The sequence below is a fragment of the Perissodus microlepis genome, chromosome 12 (assembly GCF_051167445.1).
Source record: "Perissodus microlepis isolate ML-2025 ecotype Zambia chromosome 12, ASM5116744v1, whole genome shotgun sequence".
Taxonomy (NCBI): Eukaryota; Metazoa; Chordata; class Actinopteri; order Cichliformes; family Cichlidae; genus Perissodus; species Perissodus microlepis.
In genome coordinates this window covers 13,461,772-13,485,883 of record NC_140472.1, presented here as the reverse complement: position 1 = coordinate 13,485,883, position 24,112 = coordinate 13,461,772, and the positions used below count along the sequence as shown (strand labels likewise).

General features: G+C 40.2%; 2 protein-coding genes across 2 annotated transcripts; one reads left to right on the top strand and one right to left on the bottom strand.

Moving 5' to 3' along the window:
* The first annotated feature begins 371 nt into the window (after nucleotides 1-371).
* Nucleotides 372-13,862, top strand: tgoln2 (trans-golgi network protein 2). Its single transcript, XM_084945993.1, has 7 exons — nucleotides 372-608; nucleotides 2,533-3,221; nucleotides 3,698-3,781; nucleotides 3,867-7,595; nucleotides 8,605-10,096; nucleotides 10,570-11,048; nucleotides 11,586-13,862. The coding sequence occupies exons 1-4, from the start codon at nucleotides 545-547 to the stop codon at nucleotides 3,870-3,872; spliced, it is 843 nt and encodes a 280-aa protein (XP_084802119.1). The 5' UTR covers nucleotides 372-544; the 3' UTR covers nucleotides 3,873-7,595; nucleotides 8,605-10,096; nucleotides 10,570-11,048; nucleotides 11,586-13,862.
* LOC146375913 (dual specificity protein phosphatase 18-like) lies at nucleotides 5,460-7,547 on the bottom strand. Its single transcript, XM_084945994.1, has one exon. The coding sequence runs from the start codon at nucleotides 7,545-7,547 to the stop codon at nucleotides 6,876-6,878; it is 672 nt and encodes a 223-aa protein (XP_084802120.1). The 3' UTR covers nucleotides 5,460-6,875.
* Nucleotides 13,863-24,112: the final 10,250 nt, after the last annotated feature.

The following is a 24,112-nucleotide window of genomic DNA, read 5'->3' as shown; positions in this document are numbered from 1 at the left end:
GTTTTTCTATTGTAACACCTCATTTGAACGTGTCAAATCTCGCCCCACAACTACCCCACCCCCGCAAAAACAAACAAACAAAAAACAAAACAAAAACAAACCCAACTTAAACAAGCAGATCCACTTTGGTAGTGAACTGAGACGAAATAAAATCATAATATTGAATCAAAAAATACAAAAGTATAATGATTTCGTGCCGTATACACCGCTGAATCTCTAGCTGGGCAGCTGAAATGATAAAACTGCACAATAAGAAGGACGTAAGGAAGTAATGAAACCACAATCGCCACGCTTTCTCCGTCAGCACGTTCTTGTTATAAAAGCATGTAGCCTCTAGGTGGCACTAAACTTCACTCACGTGTTTATAATCGCAGAAGAAGAGAAATGCCAGCTTGTACACGGAAGCTGGCCGGATCTGTCAAACCTCTTGAACCTGTCGGCCTGCGTTTGTCAGCTCGGATTGCGTCGTGAGCTCTGAGGAGACGCAGCTGAAATTCGACGGATTCGGGTCGCGTTTCTTTGGCGTGTGGACACAGCCGACACGATGAGGACGGCTTTGCTGCTGCTCACAATATCTGCAATATTCCTGTGTTTCAGCTCCATCGGAGGTGAGTCGAGTTTTGTTTTTGCGTTTTTATTTGGCTTTAGGCCTGCGTTGGTTGAGCAATTATGGAATTCCCCACAATCCCTGATAAAGATGATAGGCGATATATGTCAAAACAGTCCTTTTTTTTTTTAATGGAGAAAGGACAATAGACTGATTTACACCACTGCAGAAATAAATAAATAATAAGAATAATCAAATGAGTAATAAAAACTCGTATATATTGCCACGTTAATGTGTTGACATTTTTTAAAACGGTAAATTTTAATGTTTTATTTGATGAAGCTATTTTTTTTTTTGATTAGGGGTGGATGGTGGCGATTGCATAATAGGTGCTATTTATTCTGTTTAGTTTTTCATTTGAGCTTTTTCTGTTATTTTAATAATCTTGACTTTTTCTTCATCCTCCTTGAGCAGTCGGTCCGGTTTAACAGGTTGGCTCACAGGTGTTACGTGAATAGGATGTCCTTCTGCTTCTTAAGAGCTTGGGAGGGATTGGCTCATCCAGTCTCCTTTTCCTTCACCGCTTCACTTTTGCGATATAATTAACTTATTGTGATCTCTTGCAGGGGAATGTGTACTTGTGCTGTACTCTACTATACACATCTGTGCATAATAATCATAATATTCCCTGTCTTTACAGTTATTATAGCAAAATATGGATTCACATACGAGGTTTTCACCGTAATCTGGCGTAATTCCTCCCAACTGGAGGCCAACTGACACAGGCGATATATCCATACCAATATTTGGTTATGATTAAAAACCCCGACAATATTCGGATATATTGGCCAATATATATAGTTTATTTTTCAGACACATGAAACTTAAAGAGATTTCCCTGACATTTGTTATGCACTTATTTGTTTACTCGTCTAAGCTCTGCCTGGCGTTGCTTGTTGACTTTGTGGTACCTGTTGCCAACAGAGAAGTTGTAGACTGCCCTTTAGTTCGCAAACAATGCAACATTAAGACTCATAACACGATTAAAGGGTGTTTCTATCTTTTTCTTCTTTACTTTCTTTAATCAACCTTTATAACAGGATAGGTGGAGTGCCAGTATCGGCTGATAATATCGACCCACCAATAAATCAGTTGGTCTCTACTACATACATTTCCAAACCTGCTGGATAAAACTGTGGACACTGTTGGATCATTTTTTCCGTAGCACAATGTTAAGAAAATTACTCATGAATTATAACTTATTGTACAGCTCTACATTCTTTTAGTAAAAAAAAAAAAATCTCAGCATTATTTATTTGTTAATCATGGTCTGCACCACTGATCCACACAAGTCATGTGACCAAATACTAATGGTATATACTGTTCACTCTGCTGATTATTGGCCCAGTTGAAAATCAGGATGATAAAAAATACTGGATTCCTAGTGCGTGTTGCTTATATCTCTGTGTTTTTGTATGATTTTGTAGTCAACCTAACAAATTAATGAGGTCAGCTGACATATTGTAGCCCACTGACCTTTTGCTTTGCATGGTGGGTAATCCAGCCTTGATAACTGGTGTATTAGTCCTATAGTAGTAGGTCTATGCAGTATGACACACATGTAAGCAAATGCACTTAAAGTGTCAGTGGTCACTGTCACAGTCTAGTATTATCCACGTCTGCTATATTGTCCTTTGATTTCTGGAATGTTTTGCTGCCAATCTTTTTCATGGCAGACATGATTCAATTATGTAATTGAGTAATCCCATTTAATATAATCACTTGGAGGAAGCTGACAAGAAAAATAAATAATGTTACGAAGATATCGGGAGAGAAGAGAAAAATAGATTAAATAATATTTCAGAGGTTTGCACTGGAAGAAATAAGTAGTGAGGATAAACAAGCAGATGTGCATGTAATAAATAGTTAATTCAAAATCCCAGTTAACACATTTAACATTCGATTGCTCTTGTTTTTGTATTCAGCACAGGATGAAGTCTCCCCAGATGCAAAAAGCCCACCAGTAAAAGATACAAATGGAACAGATCAATCTCAGTCAAGCGTGTCTGGTAACCACACCGGAAAGGCGCTTAGCGCATCAAAACACGAAGAGTCACCCAGCTCACCTACGAAGGGTGTGAGTACATCAGCTGAACAGCCCAAGGCAGTCGAGAAAAATCCGGAAAGCGCAGGAATTGAAACAGATACACAGAGTCAAACTGAAAAACAACAGGAGGATGGAAATGATAAGCACGATGGAAAACAGGATTCTGGTCAGCAAACCCAAGGGAAAAACAAGCTTCCCAATAAGACAGATGTGCAAGCCAACCAAGTGGAGCCTGAAACCAAAGACAAAGAAGAAGTAAGTCCACAAGACAAAGCTCCTACAGAAAACGATTCTAAAAAAAAGCCAATCGAAAGCACATCCACAGAGAAACTTAAAGATGAATTGAGCACCATGGAGAAAATCCAAGGTGTAGATGAGGGTGACCTTGCTAATGGCGAAGAGCAAGGAAAGGATGGTGTGGAGCCGACTAAAAGAAAAGAGGTGAAAGCTCCATACGACCCATCCAAAATGATGGAAAACGGGGAAAGCAGCCATTTCTTTGCCTACCTCGTTTCCGCAGCTGTGCTGGTGGCAGTGCTCTACATCACTTACCACAACAAGCGCAAGGTACTTTTGCTGTTAGACTGGCTTGATGTCCCAAGTCTTTTACCCAAATACACACATAGAAAAATATTTTTTTAAATTTAACTTTAAAGTTTGACTCTGGTGTTTAAACTAACATAAACTGCACTTTGAGCCTAAAATATATTTGGCACCTGTGGTTGCCTTTTGAGGCGCAGGTCAATCCTGTGTAGAACACACACAACAATTCAGTTGAGAGCTGTGTAAATTTCTCCACTGAGCTTAAGGAAAGAAACACATTTCCCAGCTGTTCTGGTTTAATGCTGAAAACCACTTTTACATTAGCTAAAGCTTTTTTTTTTTTCTTTCTTTTTTTTTTACCTACCTAGTTGTCCATTTATGTGTAGCACACTCAGTTCTAACATTGGCTAGCTTAGCTATCCTTATTTTGAAAATCAGACTTCTTACAGCAGTCCAAACCAGTCTTGCCTAATCTTTTTTTATTTTTTTTTTGCCGCTAGATAATCGCCTTTGTTTTGGAAGGAAAGCAATCCAGAGCCGCACGTCGACCTAAGTCCACAGAATACCAAAAATTGCAACAGCAGGTGAGTGGCTTGTATAAAGAAATACATTTCTCTGCGGCTCTTTTCAAGAAATGTTGTAACTTTTCAATTCTTTCTTTTCTTTCAGATTTGATCTCAAGCCAGCTGTTGGCTGTTTGAAATGAATGAGCGCAGATACCGGTGTTCGATATATTACTGAAGTACTCTGGGTTACACCTCGGGTTAAATGAACATTCTTCTATTTTGGACCTTTTTAGATGTTTATTGCATGACTATGCAGGTGACACGATTTGCCTTATTGAGGGAATGGGGGAAGTGCAATGAAGGTAAAATAGGCATGCCGTTTTTGCACTTGTGTCATTATTTCACTTGTAGTTTGGCCTGACAAAGGTCCTTGCTCAGGATGTTGAAGTAGCAAATTCCAGCCTTACTCCTAAATAAGCCATCTGAATCTTTGTAAAATACTGTAATGTGCTTTTTATTTGCGGTTGTTAAAAATGTCTTTTAGATTTAAAAAAATACATCAAGATTTCATTAAGATGTAAAAGTGTCATATTGGAGGTCAGACTCTGCAGTGTAGGCCGTGTGAATGTTGTAACAACCGTAATCCAGAAGGAGGTAATGGCTTAAATATACCCATGGAAGAAAGAAAAGTCACTGCTCTCATATCTGCATGCTAAATACAGCCACAGCCTGGCACAAATATCGGAAAGCACATCTTTGCTTTTAAGGTGGAATGTAGAATCAATGAGGACTACAAAGTTAGTGTGTGGGGATTGTGTAAACAGTGTTTTATAGCAGTTTCCCAAATATAACTTCATTACCAGACTTGTGATTAGAGGTTGCTCCTTATTAAACTGTTCTACTTACACTAAATCACCCTACGTGGGCAGCAGCTCATTGATGCACCTGTACAATATTACAATGTTTACGATAAACTGATTGCAGAACAGAATCTGACATTTGAAAGTTAAAAAAGACACTTTGATGGTTAATTAAAAAAAAAAAAAAACATTAAAACCATCTTTTTTTCGTTTTTGTTTGTAAGACTTTCTAAGTGGGCGTTCGCGTGAACTTTTTCCATTTGTTCAAGACTACATAAGTGCACGATTAGCGATGCACTGCTTAAGGCTGGAATCTATATTTATTAACACTAAGCTGGCTGTAGGTTTCTGTTGGATGCAGATATGAACGTACTGTCAATGCTGTGATGCAAACTCGTGGCATAAAGGGAGCAACCGTATGATGGCCGACTACTCCTTTTTAAAAATTGAGACTTGTCTTAGGTTTACTGGGTGCGCATGCTAATCTCTTATTTCAGACAGTATGTCGAGACGACCAGTCTTTTTCAAAGTGGTGTTTAAAGATCTGAAATCTATCCATCATGTCTGTGGTTTAGAAGAATATTTTTACGTTGTACCACTACATGTGTGTCTCGGGGATGACCACTTAAATATAAAGATTTCACATTTCCTCTGTAACAGATGTGTGTTTATGTTTAAAAGAAACGACAGACTTGTGCCAAGTTGTGAATGAGTTTTACTGTGATCCGTGGCGTCGCTCTGATATTGTACCCGTTTTCCTCAGTTTCCTCGCTGTTCGTTGCAGGTGGCGGGCATGTAAAGCTAATTGTGTAAGAAATAGAGCTGTTTTCTTTTGGCTTAAGGGATCCCATATTATGGTATGAAAATGTATATTTTTATCAAAGAATTAAGTGAAATTATCTTTTTTTTTTTGTTTTAATGAAGCACCGTAATTGGCTAGAAAACATCATGGCCATGTAGACTTTATTTCTCTGTTGTAAGGAGTGACTGTCCATTTAAAAAATACAAGAAAAAAAAAAGAAGCTTTCTTGCTCATTAGGATGAGAGGTGAGCCAGCTCAGTTGTATGCTTATTGGAAAATAAATGCTTTTTCTACTGTCTTGTCTCAGTTGAGTCGGACTTGTTAACAGCCTTCAGTGTCACAGCTCTTATTTTGACTTTGTGCCTGTCATAGGTAGAAGAGAGTAAAAAGTATCAAAGCATTAATGTTAAATAGTTCAGTTAGCAATGCTGTGAATGCAGGACTTTAACTTTTATCTTAATGTACAATTGATCCACATAAAAAGTATACAAGAGTTTATTGGAGTTTCTGGACATTTTTAAAAGCAAAGTGAGTGTTGAATCAAAGCTTCCACCTGAGCCCTCAGAGTCAGCTGATTTTGTTTTTCATGCATAAACTTTCTATAATCTTATTATTATTATTATTATTATTATTATTATTATTATGAACATTCAGAGTTACAGGGTCTCAAAGTACATAATCTGATATCTGACATGAGTTTCCCAGCACTTTTGATCCCTCATAACCTTTACATACATGAGATGGCCACATTAAACTTTCAGGGTTGAAAAACGTATTTGAGCTCAGATCCAAGACCACAACCAAACTATTTTCAAATCAGTGACGCAGAATAACAGAAACATCATCTTCCAGCAATGATTCCTTATGACTCAAGAGAATTTCGTGGCTGCCATTTTTCTTCGATCAGTGTTAATAGTGCAGATGATACTATTTGCCTTATTGAGGGATTTGGTTAATTTTATGTGGAATAACTCAATGAGAATGGCAATCACTCATTTATTCTGTTGTATTTTATAAGCTTTGAATCCTTTAATATGACATCCTGTAATTTTTCAGATTAATGTTGTGGTATAAAAAGTACACATTGATCTGAAAGACAGTGGAGCAGCATTTAGTCACATTGAGTAGAAGCCTACTACAAGCCTTTCTTTAGAGCTCCCATTCATGACAAACGTGTTGTGGTAAATCTCACTCCTCCTGGATGTTTGAGCATTTTGCAGAATGATGGAGGGTTCAAATCTGCAAGCGGTTCCTGAGCTCACCAAAAATCTCGCATAATCAAGCAAGAGGTGGCCAAATGCACCATGGAAAAACCACGGCAGGCATAAATTATACAGTAGCTCACTGTTACTCTGCACTGCCCATTATTATGAGGGCCTGGAGGGAACGCATTCACTGTTTATGCTTCATTTCAAGGCTGCACAGGATTTTACAGTTAAGGCCAGCACACTGCAGATCATTGTGAAATTATGTCCCACTTTCCCACCACACACAAAGAAGCGTGCTTCCCTCACAGTGGCATCATATTCCTGGCCGCCTCTTCATAAATGTCAGGTATCTCTCCCATGGATGAGGACACCATGCGGACAGAGTTGCAACCACGAAGCTCCCCCTCATACTGGATGAGCTGTTTCCAGAACCCGTTATTGGGTCTCACGACAGGGCGACAGGTCCTGACCCAGCCGTGGGCCTCTAGGAGGCTCACGCCGCGGTGCTTCATTAGGTAAGCCATGCACAGGGCTGCGGAGCGGCTCACCCCGGCGTTGCAGTGCACCAGCGTGCGGCCGCTGCTCTCCGCTGTAACCTGGATTTTATCCGCCACCTCGTCAAAGTGATCGCTGAGTCGAGAGACCGGGGTATCAGAGACCGGGATGTGGAAGTACTCCACCCCTGGAGGGGGCGAGACGCTGCCCTTTTTCTCAGTGACGTTGATGATGCAGGTTATCCCGCAGCCAGTCACCTGGCGGGGATCGCCGGCCGCTCGGGCATTACTCAGGTAAAGACAGTCGGTGACTCGGCACAGACCCGAGAGAGCCGACGGAGCTGGCTGATGCATGGATAACGTCACATTCAGCGATGCTTCACAGTTTGTTCCTTTCCATGATACAAATCGCGCCAGCGCGCGCACGGCTGAGGCAGCGAGGTACATGCAGTGGTACGGCGACTCAGGAAGGCCAAACATATGTGAGCGCGCAAGCTGGCGCCTCCAGCTGGATGGGGGTTTTATCAGGTGGATACCTTGGTCGTATTAATGAAATGTAAATACCCTTTCTTAGTGACGTACTAGGCAGCTTTCTACTGACAGGTATGCAGTGGGTTTAAGTGGGATCACAATTCAAATAACCTACACTGTGAAAACAAGCAAACAAACATTAAACATCCCAGTTTTAATGAATCATCAACGTTATGATTATCATGTAAATGACTTTTTAAAAAAAAAAAAAATCAAGATTTGCTGTGTGGCCTCAGTAATTGAACCCAAAGTGCAGGACTAGGAACAAAAGGCATAAAACTGGAAAAAAAAAAACAGCTTTATTGCTACACGCCAACAAAAGCACAAAGATAAGCAGGCACCCAGAACACAGCTCAGAGAGGACTGAGACGACATATACTCACAAAGGATAACAAGGGTACAAGCAACAGGTAAGAGGACAGCTCAAACTAATAACAGATAATAAATGTGTGGGAGTAGAATCAAAGCGAAAGCACACGACGAGAGACTATCAAAATAAGACAGGAAATAACCAGCACTGAGACCAGGACTGAGACATGAATTTGACAAAGAGATAGGAGATAAACGCAGAGACAAGAATGGGAATGCAAAATGGAGATTAATAAACCTTTCACCAACTAAAGCAATCAGGGAACTAAAGGCACAGAAAACAACTGGACTTTAAGTTTCATAAAGATGTTTCCTCTCATCCAAGAGCTTCTTCAGGTAAATGATGCAAAGTCCCGGGTATTTAGAAGAAGCCTCTTGGATGAGAGATGAAACATTTTCATGAAACGTAAAGAAGTCCAGTGAGTTTTTTCCCCAAGCTCCTTAGCCTACCATCACCTGGAAAACTGAGACATACAGAACAGAAAACAGGATCATCACCCCCCCCCCACACACACACACACACACACAAAAGCAAACATGAAAACTCTAAATTTAAAAATAATGTCATTTTAAGTTTATTTAAATGTTTAAGTGACTGCTGTGGTTTTGAAAGCATCTCGTTCTTGCTTCTTGTCAGGTCTCTCAGACTAATCTTCCTCCTCAGTAAGTGGAACGCAGCCCAGTTGAACTGAGATCAGCTGATTAACTCAGCCAGTCAAGAATGTTCCAGGTCCTGATCCAGAAAAGCAGCATTTTATTTAGTTGGCAGTAAAATCAAGAGTAAAAGCCAGTGTCCCGCTTCCACTGGCAGCCCAGGAGATCCAACCCCTGGCAGAACCACATTCTTTGGGTCAGGATCTTTGTCCCCGTCCACATATGTTCTTCTTTCTAAAGCTTTTCTCTTTGATAGACACTATTTGTTTCATCCGTTTATCACTTCACCGGTTTTGTTCTTCTTCTTTTATGGAAACTTTTCATTTCTTTTTCTGAGAATTATCGGAGGTTAACAGCTTGTATCGGATTCTCTTTTATGCTCATGATTGATAACACGCAGCCTAATGTTGTTCCAGTTTCTGGTTATCCATGAGATTTTTACAACTTGTTTCCAGTTTTCCCGTTGATTTGCTCTGAAATAATTAAGCCCTTTAATTAATAATACCTGAAAATTAAGGCTTAATTAAACTACGTTTGTGGCAATTTCTCGCTTAAATCTGAGTAATGTGAGCTCTTTTGCCCATGAACTAAAATCAAGATAACAGCTAGGTGTCTGAAAAAGTATTTAGCTGGCAATTGTCCAGTTTTTTAAGAGCTTTTAATATTTGCTGAGATTTACTCGTAAACCTGGCATTTTCAGTCGAGTACCCGTTATTTGAAATTGAATGTGTTGAATCACAGCACAGAGAAGATAAGAAATATTGTTCAAACACCAGTTTGGATGAGTGAATGAAAAGCAGGCAAAAGAAGAGGTGTGAGATTATGCGTGTGTACGTGTAGAAAGCACCTAACAATGAAGAAACATCAACCACTGGTTATGTTACAGTAAGCAGAATCACAGCACGTCACTGTAGTGTGCCTTGATTTGAGGTGGTTGCATGCAGGCCTTGCTGGTGGTGCCTGCAGGCAGTCCTCTCGTTGCCCGGGAAACACAGATGGTGGATGAAGGGGGCGCATACAAAAGACCATAAACCTGTGGCAGCAGCTGGAGACCGAGACCAGCGATTAATTCAGGTCTGCGCGCTGAGTGAAAGAAGTTACTGTTCTCATTAATACCCTCCGCTCATGTTCTTTGTCCCGAGGCTTCCGACTCCACTTTATCCTGTTTTCCGTGGACTGGACTCCGGTCAGTGCGCAGCTGTTGTTGGCACTCCCACATCTGCTTCTCTCCGCTCGGCAGCCATATAGAGAGGACGCACAGCCGCGGTTCGTGTTAGTAGCATGCTGCCACTCGATCCAACCAGCCTTTCAGTGCGGGCGTAATCACTGCGCACACACACGACGCCTGTTTTCCCGTCTGATCGGCTTGCGGTCAGCCTGGTAGAGGAAGACGAAGAAAGCAGAAAAAAGGCGAAGAAGGAGCGATCTTTTCTTATCGTTTGGTGACAGGTGGATGTGGATCCCGGAGATCACTGGTAGGAAAAAAAAAAGCTAATTTATTTCCAATTATTCTGCTCTTCCGTTGCATTCAACTTTTACCCCCCTCTATCCCTCCCAATCCTTTAATAAGATCTATGTTTTTAGGCAAACACTGACTCCTTTAATCCCTCCAGTTGAGGGCCTAGATCATAGAGAATATGTCTTGTAGGTTGTAGGGTGTATACTCGTTTACCATAGAATATGAAAAAAAAAATCTTGTAGTTATTTTTAATCTCAATACATCTCTCAATACAGCAGGATGCAACCTACCCTATATGTCTTTAATCTGCAGAGAACAAGCTGTAGTCATTATTTTTGCACTGATTTGCCAAGAGCAATGTCAAATAGTCCCAGCCTTAACTTTGATCTTCTAATATTAGATTCACATCTAATATGAAGTATATATGAAGTATATACATAGTATATAGTATATAGACAAGTCCATTTGACTCAGTATTTTGCCTTTTAGGTACTCCCTGTGGATTCATCCACAGCGCTGCAGACAGAGACACACAGGATGCTGGGAGGATCCAGAAGGGAACCAACAACAGGACAGGTTATGTGTACAGACTAGATTGTCGTCATTATCATCTCTAGGGAGGTCACATGGAAATTTAATAGCATTACTCAGTCATTTAGATAACTGATATTACTGACTCCTATCCTAAGTGACTCATGTTTTTACAGTGGGTGTTTTTCAGTCCACCGTGTCTGAGACTAAATATAAAGCAGTAAAAAGAAACAAAAAAAAGATGAAAGAACAACCAGTACCTGGGGGATCTTGTGAGGACAGTTGGGTTGTGTCCCACTTTTTTCTGCTGCTTTGTGTTGTGTGCTCTTCTCCAGTTACATCGATGGAAAAAGCAGATTGTTGGGGGGCTCGACAGGACTTCATTGTACTCCCGGTGGCTTCGCTCCATTGCCCTCTACTGTGCTGCGTATGGACTGGTACAGGATCTAGCCACAGATTTATACCACTGACTTTTATTCCTCCACATTCACTTTTATGTTGTACACAGTGACTTCTTATATAAGTGCCGATGAATATAAAATACAGAGCCAGTTTTTTATGGACTCAGTCATGCTTTTGTGTGAGTGTGTGTCTCTGTGTGTTTGTGTTAAGCCTCTATGCTGGCACAGAGGACAGATAAATGAAGACCAGATAGAACGTGGGAGATCAGTTATGTGCTTAATCACTGACATTTATTATTATTATTATTATGCTTCCTATATGGTACTTTTCTCATGATTATGGTTAAGAGGTGAGATAAACCACAAATTGGATCATGTGACCAAATCATATTAGCATAATCTGCCCCTCGGGTGATTTTATTCAAGATTTTTGTAGAAAAGGAAATATTTGTCAATATTTTTCAAACCAGTACAAAACTATATCTTTGTAATCATGCCATCATTCACTATATCTATATTATTTTATACTACACTATACCATCCTAATTCCCTTTATTGTGACTTGTCTTGCAGTGATGACCACATGGTGCCATTTTCCCTGCCCTGTACCTTCAGAAGAGCGAGTCCGTGTTCCAGTGTTTTCCTACTGAGAGATGACTTCTGCTTTTGCAAATCAGTGAAAACAGTATTTCACTTGCTGCTTCGTAGTCAACATCAGTGTGCTCAGATTTAGCAGGGAGATATTTCATGGGTGTTGTACAGAATAATTTGCTGCAGTGTGATTCTTTTTTTTTTTTTTTTTTTTGTAAGTAATAAGCGCGTCCTGGCCCATTCTCTGACTTTATTTTGCTGTTCAAAAACAGTGACGCGTGCGGTGACCTCTACTCTTTCTAACCCTCTGACGGTTTCTTCCTATATAAGATACTTCACTCAAAGCGAGCAGTGTTTCACCAAGACTATATTCTGTGTCTTTTCATAGCTGGAGTTTACTCTGACAGATTTGTGCAAAGCTCTGATATTTGAAAAAAAAAAAAAAAAGCTGCTAAATTGTGTGAAAATGACAAGTTCCCAATGTGCCATTCACACAGTATGTTTTTGTTTGTGTGGAAACCTCTAAAGTTGATCACACTTGTGTGTGTGTGTGCGTGTTACGGGGGTGTCTGCGTGAGTGCACGTGTTTCTTTGCATGTACCCTATACGTATGTCTGCATGTGTCTCTTATCAGTCAGATGAAATGTATTTGTAACGGGCCTGAAGCTAAAAGCTGCTTTACTGTGGTTTTTGTTTTCACAGCTGCACACTCAATAACAGGCCTATATTCTTTTAGCCACTGGATGTACCAGATAAGGGATAAAACAACATTTACAAATGGTTCTTAGCATTTGTTACAACCTCACTGAAGTAGCAGTTATTATGCTGATTTAGATCACAAGGATGCCATTGGAAATTAATGGTCTGTAGTTTTCTAAACGATGCCCGCTGGCATTAATTAAGTTGTCCCGATGCCTGCAGTCCTATCATTTCACACTGAAGCCAATTTCAGCAAATGCTAATAATTATGCGTAAATAGATTTTTACCCACATCTGGGTTGTACTAACAGTATCTCACTAATCTCTAACAGTACTAATATATGTGCTAACAGTTGGAGGATTACTAACCTGTATCGAGAATGCTGTTGGCTGGCATTTCTAACCCTAACTTGACTAACCCTCTGCTTTCTGCCCGCGGTCTGCAGCGCATATAGTTCCTTTGCATGATTTTGCATCCCTTCTTTTAGAAGTTTAAATAAATCGTTAAAGTCGGGAAAAATGTTGCACTGAGCATGTCAAGAAGGGTTTCGGGACTTGGAAAGGGGAAAAAAGCGATTAAGCTCAAGGTGAAAAGACAAGCGGGAACAGCTGCTGACATCAAACTGGGTTGACCACACACTTATGAGCAATCAACGCAAAAACGATTGTGATCAGATTCAGAGAGGTCAGCCTTTGCATTTGTACGTGCTCTGTGCGGTCAACCTACAGGTGAGTGCCTGGCTTGTTGTCAGCTCGGGCGGTGATGTCAGACAGAAGCTGAGCACGCCTCAGTGCTAACTCCTGATTGGTGCTGATACTAACAGTCCTGATCCTGTAAATGTCCATCTTACTAATGTCTTTGTTTGCTGTTCTTTGCTAAACTTTGAGTAAATCAAAGCATGCCCAGCAATACCACTGGACAGACCTACTATGAACAACAGTCATCAACAGTCATCAAAACAATTCACTAACCCAAAAGAAGAGTGTTGAACAGCTCTCTACAAACTAACAAACTAACCTACTAATAAACACATAACCTAACAAAAATTAACTAGAATCAATAACTCTCTGCTCAGAATTGTTGAAGCGCCCCAGCATCGAGGGGATGCGTCACTTACTAACAGAATGAAATTCAACAACATGCTTGAATGTGTGTGAGAGAGAGAGAGAAGAGCGAGTGTGTACAAGAGGTGTATTTGTGTGGAAATGCAAACAAGTTGCAAACAGGCAGTGAGCACTGCGAAAACCTCCAAATACTCTTGCAGGCTAACTCTAATCCTTGAACCTCTCAGTTTATGTATTATGTGTATTATATGTTAATTAATGTTTACACTGACATAAATCATGTTTTGAAAAGAACAAAACAAAAAAGCAATACAAGCAAAATGTCCATAAGAACAGCAGGAGGTCTAAGAAAATGTGTTAATAAAGTTTAAAAACAATAATTTGATAGTGATTTTATTGTTTACTGTTTCATGAACAATTTCTGAATATTTTTGTAAAGTTGTAACTTTTGTTTCTAAAACTTTGTATCCAGTTAATAAAATGTTTTGCAACATAGCGTTTCGTCATAAGGCTGTGGGCCCGTGTTTCCTGTCCTTTTTCGGTCACAGACGGCGTGGAGTTAGTTTTAAGCAACAAGCCCAGATCAGAAATGACACTCAAGGTTACACATTGCTTTAAAATGTGAAGACAATGGCCATCAGAACACAATTGGTATTGCATCTTATAAGCTCCAATTCAATATAAAATACTATGTATAAACCATAAAGTAGACAATAGTTTATCAAAAATAATGAAAATAATATTGCTAGTGATTTGTAACATTATTTATTATTAATTCACAATCAGCAATAAATATATATGCATAATATATGTATATGTGCATGTATATTCTGTAAATACGTACATAAATAATATTAGCAATGAGCAGTGTTGGTCAAGTTACTTGAAAAAAGTAATCAGTAACTAATTACTGATTACTTCCACAAAAAAGTAATCCCGTTACTTTACTGATTACCTATTTTGAAAAGTAATTAATTACTTAGTTACTTAGTTACTTGGTTACTTTTTAAAAACACGATTTACAACCTGAATAGGTGATAAAGCGATAGATCTGTCAGCCCAATTCTACTTTTTCTGCATAATCCATCATACAAAATGTAATCAAATGGAAAAGTCTCTTTTTAAAACTTGTTTTATTAGTTTTAAGCTTTTAACTTTATGCATCAAGCAAAAATTAAATTATATGCACCATTCTCTGACTTGAAGAAATTAGTTTAACATTTAAACCTATTTTCTGCACATTCCAGCACATAAAATAAAATATTTTTTGTTTTTACACTCAGTCTTTCAAATAGATGCAAGTAAAACACAGCAGAAAATAAATAAAATCAAAGACTCAGCGGTCCTTTTGCTCTATTTTCACCTGTATAGCAGGAGTGGCGTAGGCGGAGGTGTGCTCTGGTGCAGGTGTGCCACAGCGGTCAGTTGAATAATCCGCGAGTTTCTCTGTGAATTTCCCATTACGTCGTTGCGCACTCGGTGCTTTTTTAGGGGGTCGGTGTAAAAAGAAGTTTTCTTCCCACGCACAACGGACACTAATGTTTTTGTCACTTTTTATGGAATCAAACTCAAAGTAAGGTCAGTACTTCCACGCTTTAAACGCTGCACGCTCATACTCTCTCCCGCACTCGATATATGATCCATTGTTGATCTGCACACAGCTGTTGTCACTAACGTGGCACTCGCTTACGTCACGGTCATGAGACATTCTCGCAAAAAAAATCACGGTTTTAGTAACGCAGTAACGCAGCGTTCCTACGGCAAAGTAACGGTAATCTAATTACCGTTTTTGCAATAGTAATCCCTTACTTTACTCGTTACTTGGAAAAAGTAATCAGATTACAGTAACGCGTTACAAGTAACGCGTTACTGCCCATCTCTGGCAATGAGTATAGAAAAAATGACCAGATTGCTTCATATTTTGCATAAACTAAATAGCTACTAGTTCTTTTTGTTAGGAGCTGAAGGAGTGTTAGTGTAACGATATGTGTTTACGACCCATAAATACTGCAACACACTCATTGCGTCAGTGCCTCAACAACCTTTAAGAATTCAAGAACCTTTTTTTAACCTGATAACAGGGATGACATCATTCAATATTTATCTTTTGTATTTGTTTCTGACAGCTGCTCAGGTATAAAAAAAGGATATGTTTAAGGTCAAATGATGAAGCTCTGTTTATCTTGAAATGCTTACATAAATGTAGTATTTTATCTCTCAAAGAAATGTCATGGATCTTTAAATCATCATTAATGGCAGAGAAGCGCTGGCATCAAAGTGGGAAGTGGTTGTATTACTAAACTAATTTAAATATTATGCATGTGTCTGGCTGATCAGTCAGATCACCATGTTCCTCCTGTGAATTCATACATACAAATTGTCTAAAATAACTGCATTGTTTTCATGGATGCAAACCTACAGCAGGGGGCAGCAACTCATCATGTTGGGAGATAAAAACGATGTAAATTCTAGCACAGGTTTCTTCTTATATTTAAGTCAAGCGGACACATATTTGTGATGGAGCAATGTTTCAGACTATTCTGTTGATACTCCTTCACATTTACATCAGGCCTGCTTCAAACACTGCATTTATGATTCCTTTTAAACCACATTTTCAGCAATGTTGATTTTATAAATACACAAAGTGTGTTACAACGCAAAGGTGAAACAAAAGTGGTTAGTAATGTTAGTAGGATATGAGTGTATTCCTTTAAAACTCTCTTGTACAAAGAAACATTATGTGCAGACACTGTGTGCATTAGATCCATCACGTCATACAGGTTTGTGTGTCTGCGCCAGAGACAGAAAGAGCGAAACACACACCGCAGTGGACCTTCATTCTAGCATCCTCCTGATCTGCATGGGTCAGACACACTGGGTTCTGCTCTGCCCCCCATTTGAGCCCAATGTGATCCAGATGACAGGGGGGTTTCCACAGGCAGAAGTTGGGGGGCCCAGGGTCTTCATGGGTCAGCGGTAATTCACCGCAGAGCTCTGAAAGCAGAGTCTTAACACACACAAAACCCGCACAGAAAAGTGAGGCTCCACTTAAAGTCTTAAATATCACACAAACCTCAGTTCAAAGGCAGGTATGTTTGCATGAAAAGCCTTAATCGGCTTAATGATGTCCTCTAGCGCATGGTTAGTTTTGAAAACACACTAATGCTCAAGTTTATACAGGCTTGGATACCACAGAGACATTTATGTCCCAAAGACAGAGAGAGGCAGAGACTGAGAGCTTGTGTGCGTGTGTGTTGATGTAAGCAATTAGTAATTTCCACAATTATCTAATTGTGTCAGAATTTCTGCAAGTTTTTACCAATTATCCATTTCCGTTTTCTTCTTTGTTTGAATAAAATAAGGAATGTCTTAGCACACTGCTCATGTGTGCGTGCGTAATTATGTGTGCGATCCAGAAGCAGCCCTCTGTAACCAGAGCCTCCATCATATGGAGGATGCCTGCTGAAATAACAGCTCCGCTACTTCCAGCGGAATGTGTGTGTAGGCTGTAAAAGATGGCGAGGAAGAAGAAGAAGAAAACCTAAGCCCGGGAAGTATTTCTCTTTGTGGCACTGTAATCAGCAGTGCTCTGCCCTGTAGAGCTTAAAATAGTAAAACCACTGAAAGACAGTTCAAGGACTGAAAAGAGATCGCTCTCGCTGCAAGTGTGTATTTTTATGTGTCGCTGCTCCCTGAATGAAGACGTGAATCTAGTTACAATATTCTTCAGGTTTTCTATTTTTTAGGGGGAAAAGTGTTTTCCAGGCCTGCTGTATGTGCGCTGTTGTCGTGTTGTAGAACCTTTACAACCTGTGTCCTGTTTCCACATACATTTGCAAAAATGTATGTGGAAGTTAATGGAGACTTCCTATTCAGTTCAGTCTGGATAAGAAGCAGACAAGTTACACATGTAAAGAAGAGGAACAAGCAGAAGGAAGAGGGAGTTCCTTTTCCATCGGGTAGAGAGCAGCTAAAAAAAAGGAGTGCTCGTAGCAGTAAAGCAAACCCAGGGCATTGAAGAAACAAAGAGAACTAAAACTGAAACCAGGCTAGAAGTCCAACTTATACATTATATGTACAGGTGCAACAGTCTTGAATCAAATGGTCTCGCACCAACCATCAGAAATCAGTCTTTTCAGCGGTTGTGTCTTGCTGGGAAACGCTGAGTCCAATTCTTCCACCATATTCGGCAACAGTTCCACAGACAATTCCAAGGCCACTCTCCTTGGCATCTGTCTGCACTAGTCATCCTGTTGCGTCCCTGCTGGAGCAATACAGCAGAGCAAGTACAAGTGCTGAAGACAGGGGTACTAAATTGTGGCTCTGGGGTTGTTGGTCTTTCAGCGCACAACATAGGTTTTGACACATGAACTGGGGGGAGTTCATAAAATATTTTTTGTGCTGGAACGTTTATGATCTAGCTGATCTCTATTAAGCTTCACTTTAAACTAGAATGCAGGTTGTTCAAAGTGTCGGTAGACCGGCATTTCTGATAACCAGCGCCAACTATTTTCAGATTTTTGGAAAGCAGAGATTGTTTTGTTTTGATGCTAAAATTATTGCACATTTTCTGCAAAATGTTTGCACATTATACAGTGCCATCACAGCATCACAGTCACCTTCCATTGAGCAACTCACCTCATGGACAGCTTCTGTTAAACCCTATGACACTTGATCTACTTGGTCATTTCCTCCTCGCTTCTGTGTCTTCCTTCCAAACACTAAGTCTAGTTAATAATGTAAAAAAAAAAATGGTGATATTAAGTGGAAGACCTGGTGCTTTCTAAACGTCTTTCTTTTCCACACCTCCACCCAACTCGGAGACTAGATAAGCGGACAGCTGGAGAAGACCAATCTGTCCTGCTGCCTGGTGAATGATGGACAGTAATTAAAAGTTAGCTAATAACCTCTTCACACCTGACATTTCAACAGGGAGGTCCTGGACACCATTATCTACATATAGATTAAACAGCGTAATTGGCAGAGAGATAGGGTTAGGGGGATCGTGAAAGAAAAAGGAGAAAAAAAAGAAAGAAAAGGGGCCAGGCCATCGCCAAACCATTAAGCAGAATATCTGAGTGACACTCTGATTTTGCTCCTCTTGCTAATGCGACAGGAATTGAGCTGAACTAAAACGCTAAATGAATGAAGCCTATCTCGGTGTGGTTATTACCGGGGCAAACATCGGCCGTGGAAAATAGCTTTAATTTCATAATAATTGCTAGAAGGACGTGACTCGTTAGAGACACAATATGAGAGTGAAAGGAGAGAGGGAGGGGAGGAAGGAAGGAAGGAAGGACAGGAGAAACTCTTTTGAGGAGGAATGCTGTTAGTTGAGCTGCAGCACTTGTTCTCCCACACGCTGCCATTTGCACAAACTCACTGATAAGTGATACTGTGGACTGATAAGATGAATTGATAGTGGGGAGGGGGTGATGGTGGGGTAGTTGGACTGTCATTAGCGCTGGAATAGGAAATATTTCATTTTAAAGCTAAAATATTCCTGAATGATTTTCCTCGCAGGTTACAGGTTCCCACAGTACCCGCTGCTTTGTAATCAACTCTAATAGGCTATTACACATTCACTGCACCATAAAATAAAAAATAATAACAATAATTCTAATAGCTTTATTAATGAATGTGATATTTAGCTTAAAAGCAACCTACTTTCACTACCTGTGCAAACTGTTAAGCTTTTACTCCACCAGTTTTGTATTTTGACATGTTGAAAAGCACAATTTGACTGTTTTTTGTTTGTTTGCAAAATAGATAAAATTTGACTTAAATCAATTCAGGTTTTCAATTCAAACTAGAAGAAAAAATAGTCCGAGGTGCTTTGTACTGTGAACACGCTACAGTATTTTAAAGAAAACCCCAACCATCCGACAACCCCTATGAGTAAGCACAAACTCATTTTTACCAGGAAGAAACCACTATCAGGTATCTGATAGTGACGAGATAGTGAAGACTAACACCACTCATTTATCTTTACGCTAAATATAAACCTAAAAACAGCAGCTGGTAAGCTTGAGGAAAAACAATCTTGGCTGGCCTCTAAAGCTCACGAGACCCTTATTTACATATTATATCTGTTTGTGCATACAAAAAAGCCAGGTGTGAAGGCAGTAGGCAGCAGGACTCGATGCAGAAGCCAAAGAGGAATCACCTTTAAGCACAATGTTGCACACGGCGGCGAGCTCTACACTCACATTTCATCTTCTCTATTAACTTTCTTCAGCTTTTCATTTTTGTCTTAGATGCAAAATTTGGGCCCTCTGCAAAGAGCTGATGGTCATTTTGGAAATGTGTGTTACATTTATACTTATTTGAATTCTTACTGAAGACTTTTTATATCTTCTGCGTGGGGAGTGATTGAACGCCTGCTCTCCTGCTGGTTTCCCACTCCTTAATTCTCCCTGTCTCTGATTTTTTGGAGCTTCTATTTAAAGAACAAGTCACAGTTTGACTCTAGACAGTTGCGCTGGGTTTGTTGTTAAGAAGTTACCCCAAAGATGCACACAATTCAAGTTTAAGCTTTTGTGCAAGCGCACACTCTGCTGAAAGTTTTACGACACATGATGATGTAGAAGTTCACAGGCCGAATAATGACTTAGTCTTAGCCCAGTTTGGCCATTTCTTTATAAAACTCCCCAAAGACCCAAAGATATAATCGACTCTTCAACAGATTCCTTGAAATGCATTTTTATAAATTTTGGCATGTTTGGGCATGTCAGTGCAGCTGCTGCATTATTATTTTGAACTGTACATTTACCCTGTGAAGGAATCTGAATAAGGCTTTGTGCTGCTGATAAGTATTCCAAAATAAAAGTATCACAAGCCAAACAGGGAATAGATTTTGCATAAAAGGATGAGTGTGACAGACAATGCCACAGACACCTACATTTCCCGAAACACTGAAAGCGAGCCTGTCCACACCTCAGTCCTGAAGCCCTGATGTGCTGTTTGCAGCTCGCCTCATCTGTGTCAGTGGTGTAAAACTGTAGCCGAGAAGAACTAGCTGAAAAACAGCCATCTGCCATGAAAAGAGCTTTATTTCCTTCTCCAGAAAAGGAAAAAAGAAAAGAAAAGAGAGAGAGCTGACAGTGAACAAGAATGACAAAAGCATGCAGCTACACGCGGGTCGATACTCGACTGACCTGAAGCTATCAAACCGCTAATGGTTACCTTCTAATCTGCCAGGTCACAGCGCTGTGTTTTTCTGACTATTATTATTATTCTGACTATAAATACCTTCCCAAGCTATAGGAGGGTAATTTAGTCAAAATTTGGATGGCTCTTTATTTTTTTGCCCATTATTTTCACTGCCTGAAAATGGGCAATTAGCCGACCACTTGAGTCAATAGCTTTTACCTAAAAGTTACTTTTTCAGGGTTTTTTTCACATGAGCCATCCATTCGGGAACAATAAAATAAACGTACATAAAAGTTGCCTTTCAGAGGAAGACTGTGGCAACTTGGTGGCTTTAACAATTCTTCTCTGTATCTCATTAAATGTCTCTTTGCTGAGGGATCGTCTCTGTGGCAAAGGTAGGTGAGGAATGTGGTTGACTTGTGCCGTAACCGAATGTAAAAACTTAAGAAAGAAATGAACACAGCAGCTGTTTTCATTCTTAAATAAACCTGTTTTTTGTAATATACTGTCCTTTGCTATGACAAAACTGACATCTACTCCTTTAATCAACAATAAAATGTAGACAAAATACTCAGATATGCAGCCTACTTAATGTTGTGTACACATTTTAAACAATTTCAAGGGTTATGTTTATAAATGAAGATTTTAATTTTGATTTGTTGCTTCTAACTTTTTAATTGCACCTGTCATATATCAATGAAAACAGACAGACGCCTTTTAAAGATGTTTCAAGCTAAAGCTGCTTTGATAAAATCAGTGCACGTTCCAAATGGATGTTGAGAGCGTTGGGGAAGTTACGCTCTGTGCCACTAGATGTCCCTGTTGCTTTACTGTAAAGGCTGCTGCAGTGCTGTTGGAGTTTGCATCTGAGCCATCTGTCTATGACTTGTCTCTCCAGACCCTGGGTTCATCCATCATGTCCAGAGGTGCTAGTCTCTTTAAAATCAAACAAGAAAACATTTCTTTATCCCCACTGCTTCATCTGCTCTTTCCTCTTTTTCCTGTCCCATTCTCCGCATTCTCTTCCTACCTCAATCCCACCGTCTGTCTCTTTCTGTCCCTCTGCCTTCAATGAGTGGATCACTTTACTGTTTATACAAGGGGATTGGTGTTGTTAACAGGTGTAGGGTAATGGGATACCGTTACTGGCAGGCGAGCACAGGAAAGGGTCGCACCCCTCCTCTTCCTCCTCGCGCTCACACTAACTCTAGCTATACTCTGATTCTGATGGATTGCACCCACCATTCATCTAAATTATGCCACTGGCAATGAGCTATCAGCTCAGTCTGGCTCAAACGAAGCACAGGGTTTGTTTCTGTTGACACTTCCTCAGCACTCACTTCTTCTCCTGATTACTGTCAGGCCCTGTAGAGGGGTGATGCAGCTCGGCCGGGCTTGGGGCTTTGCTACACTCTGTTGGCGTTTGTGGTCTGTGCTCTTTGCCATTTTATAGCTGTTAGGAAGCGGCTATCAAGCGGGTAGTTTGGCATTTGTCACCAGCTGCCGATTTGCCGTAAACGTGGTACTTATTATGTTAAACTTTGCTCAAGGTGCAAATGACCTCATTTTTCCAGAGAGGATTTTATCGTAAAGGTCAGCATGTGAAGTCTAATTCTCCACTAGATTCCAGTTAATCATGGCAGAGACATCAGAGCTGTATGACATGCAAGTTCAAACTGGGTAAATAGAAAGGTGTTCTTTACTCCAGCCATTTTAATCCAGTCCAGCCATGTTGGATCCCATGTTTGTCTTCTCTTCCAGCTTTCCCAGAGATCCCCCCACCTCCCCCTTTCTTGTGTTTAATTCCTTTTTCTCCCGGTGTCCCTTAGAAATACTCCCAGCTGCAAAACAGATGTTGAATACGTTCCTTCTTTCCTTGTTTCTTTTTTGCTTTCTTTCTTGATGATGACTACATTTGTAATTCTCTTCACGTAGTAATAATAGCCACAGTAATAGCCACACATAATCCCCACAACAGGTAAGGTAACATAATTTACATTTGATACAGCTGTTTTTTTAAAAATAATTTTTTCTGTCTTCAAACCTTCCCAATTGGCAGTAAGTCTTGAGGAATTCCACCCTCCTCCAGCCATTGCTTTTGGCGAGACTAGTGATGGGGGGCTGCAGCGAAAGTGAGAGGGTGCAAGCTGTGAAAGTCTCCCCTTCCTCCCTTCATTGACTAAAATTATTCAAGGGATAAAGTTGAACTCCAATTCTGTTTACATTATACATGCTTCCCTTAGGCAGCATCATTAGAAGACATAGCATACATTTTCACTGCTATGCAGATGACACCCAGCTCTATCTGTCCATGAAGCCAGATAACACACACCAATTAGTTAAACTGCAGGAATGTCTTAAAGACATAAAGACCTGGATGGCCGCTAACTTTCTGCTTCTTAATTCAGATAAAACTGAGGTTATTGTACTCGGCCCTGAAAATCTTAGAAATATGGTATCTAACCAGATTCTTACTCTGGATGGCATTACCTTGGCCTCCAGTAACGCTGTGAGGAACCTTGGAGTCATTTTTGACCAGGACATGTCCTTCAAAGCACATATTAAACAAATATGTAAGACTGCTTTCTTCCATTTGCGCAACATCTCTAAAATTAGAAATATCCTGTCTCAGAGTGACGCTGAAAAACTAGTTCATGCATTTATTACTTCCAGGCTGGACTACTGTAATTCATTATTATCAGGATGTCCAAAAAACTCACTGAAAAGCCTTCAGCTAATCCAAAATGCTGCAGCAAGAGTACTGACAGGGACTAGAAGGAGAGAGCACATTTCTCCTGTTTTGGCTTCCCTTCATTGGCTTCCTGTTAAGTCCAGAATTGAATTCAAAATCCTGCTCCTCACATACAAGGTCTTAAATAATCAGGCCCCATCTTATCTTAATGACCTTGTAGTACCATATCACCCTATTAGAGCACTTCGCTCTCGCTCTGCAGGCCTACTTGTTGTTCCTAGAGTATTTAAAAGTAGAATGGGAGGCAGAGCCTTCAGTTTTCAGGCCCCTCTTCTGTGGAACCAGCTTCCAGTTTGGATTCGGGAGACAGAAACTATCTCTACTTTTAAGATTAGGCTTAAAACTTTCCTTTTTGCTAAAGCATATAGTTAGGGCTGGACCAGGTGACCCTGAATCCTCCCTTAGTTATGCTGCAATAGACGTAGGCTGCCGGGGGATTCCCATGATGCATTGAGTTTTTCCTTTCCAGTCACCTTTCTCACTCACTATGTATTAATAGACCTCTCTGCATTGAATCATATCTGTTATTAACCTCTGTCTCTCTTCCACAGCATGTCTTTTATCCTGTCTTCCTTCTCTCACCCCAACCGGTCGCAGCAGATGGCCGCCCCTCCCTGAGCCTGGTTCTGCCGGAGGTTTCTTCCTGTTAAAAGGGAGTTTTTCCTTCCCACTGTCGCCAAAGTGCTTGCTCATAGGGGGTCATATGATTGTTGGGTTTTTCTCTGTATCTATGAAGCGCCTTGAGGCGACTTTTGTTGTGATTTGGCGCTATATAAATAAAATTGAATTGAATTGAATTGAACTCGTTAAGCATCCTCCCGAAGCTGATTATTTAACCATT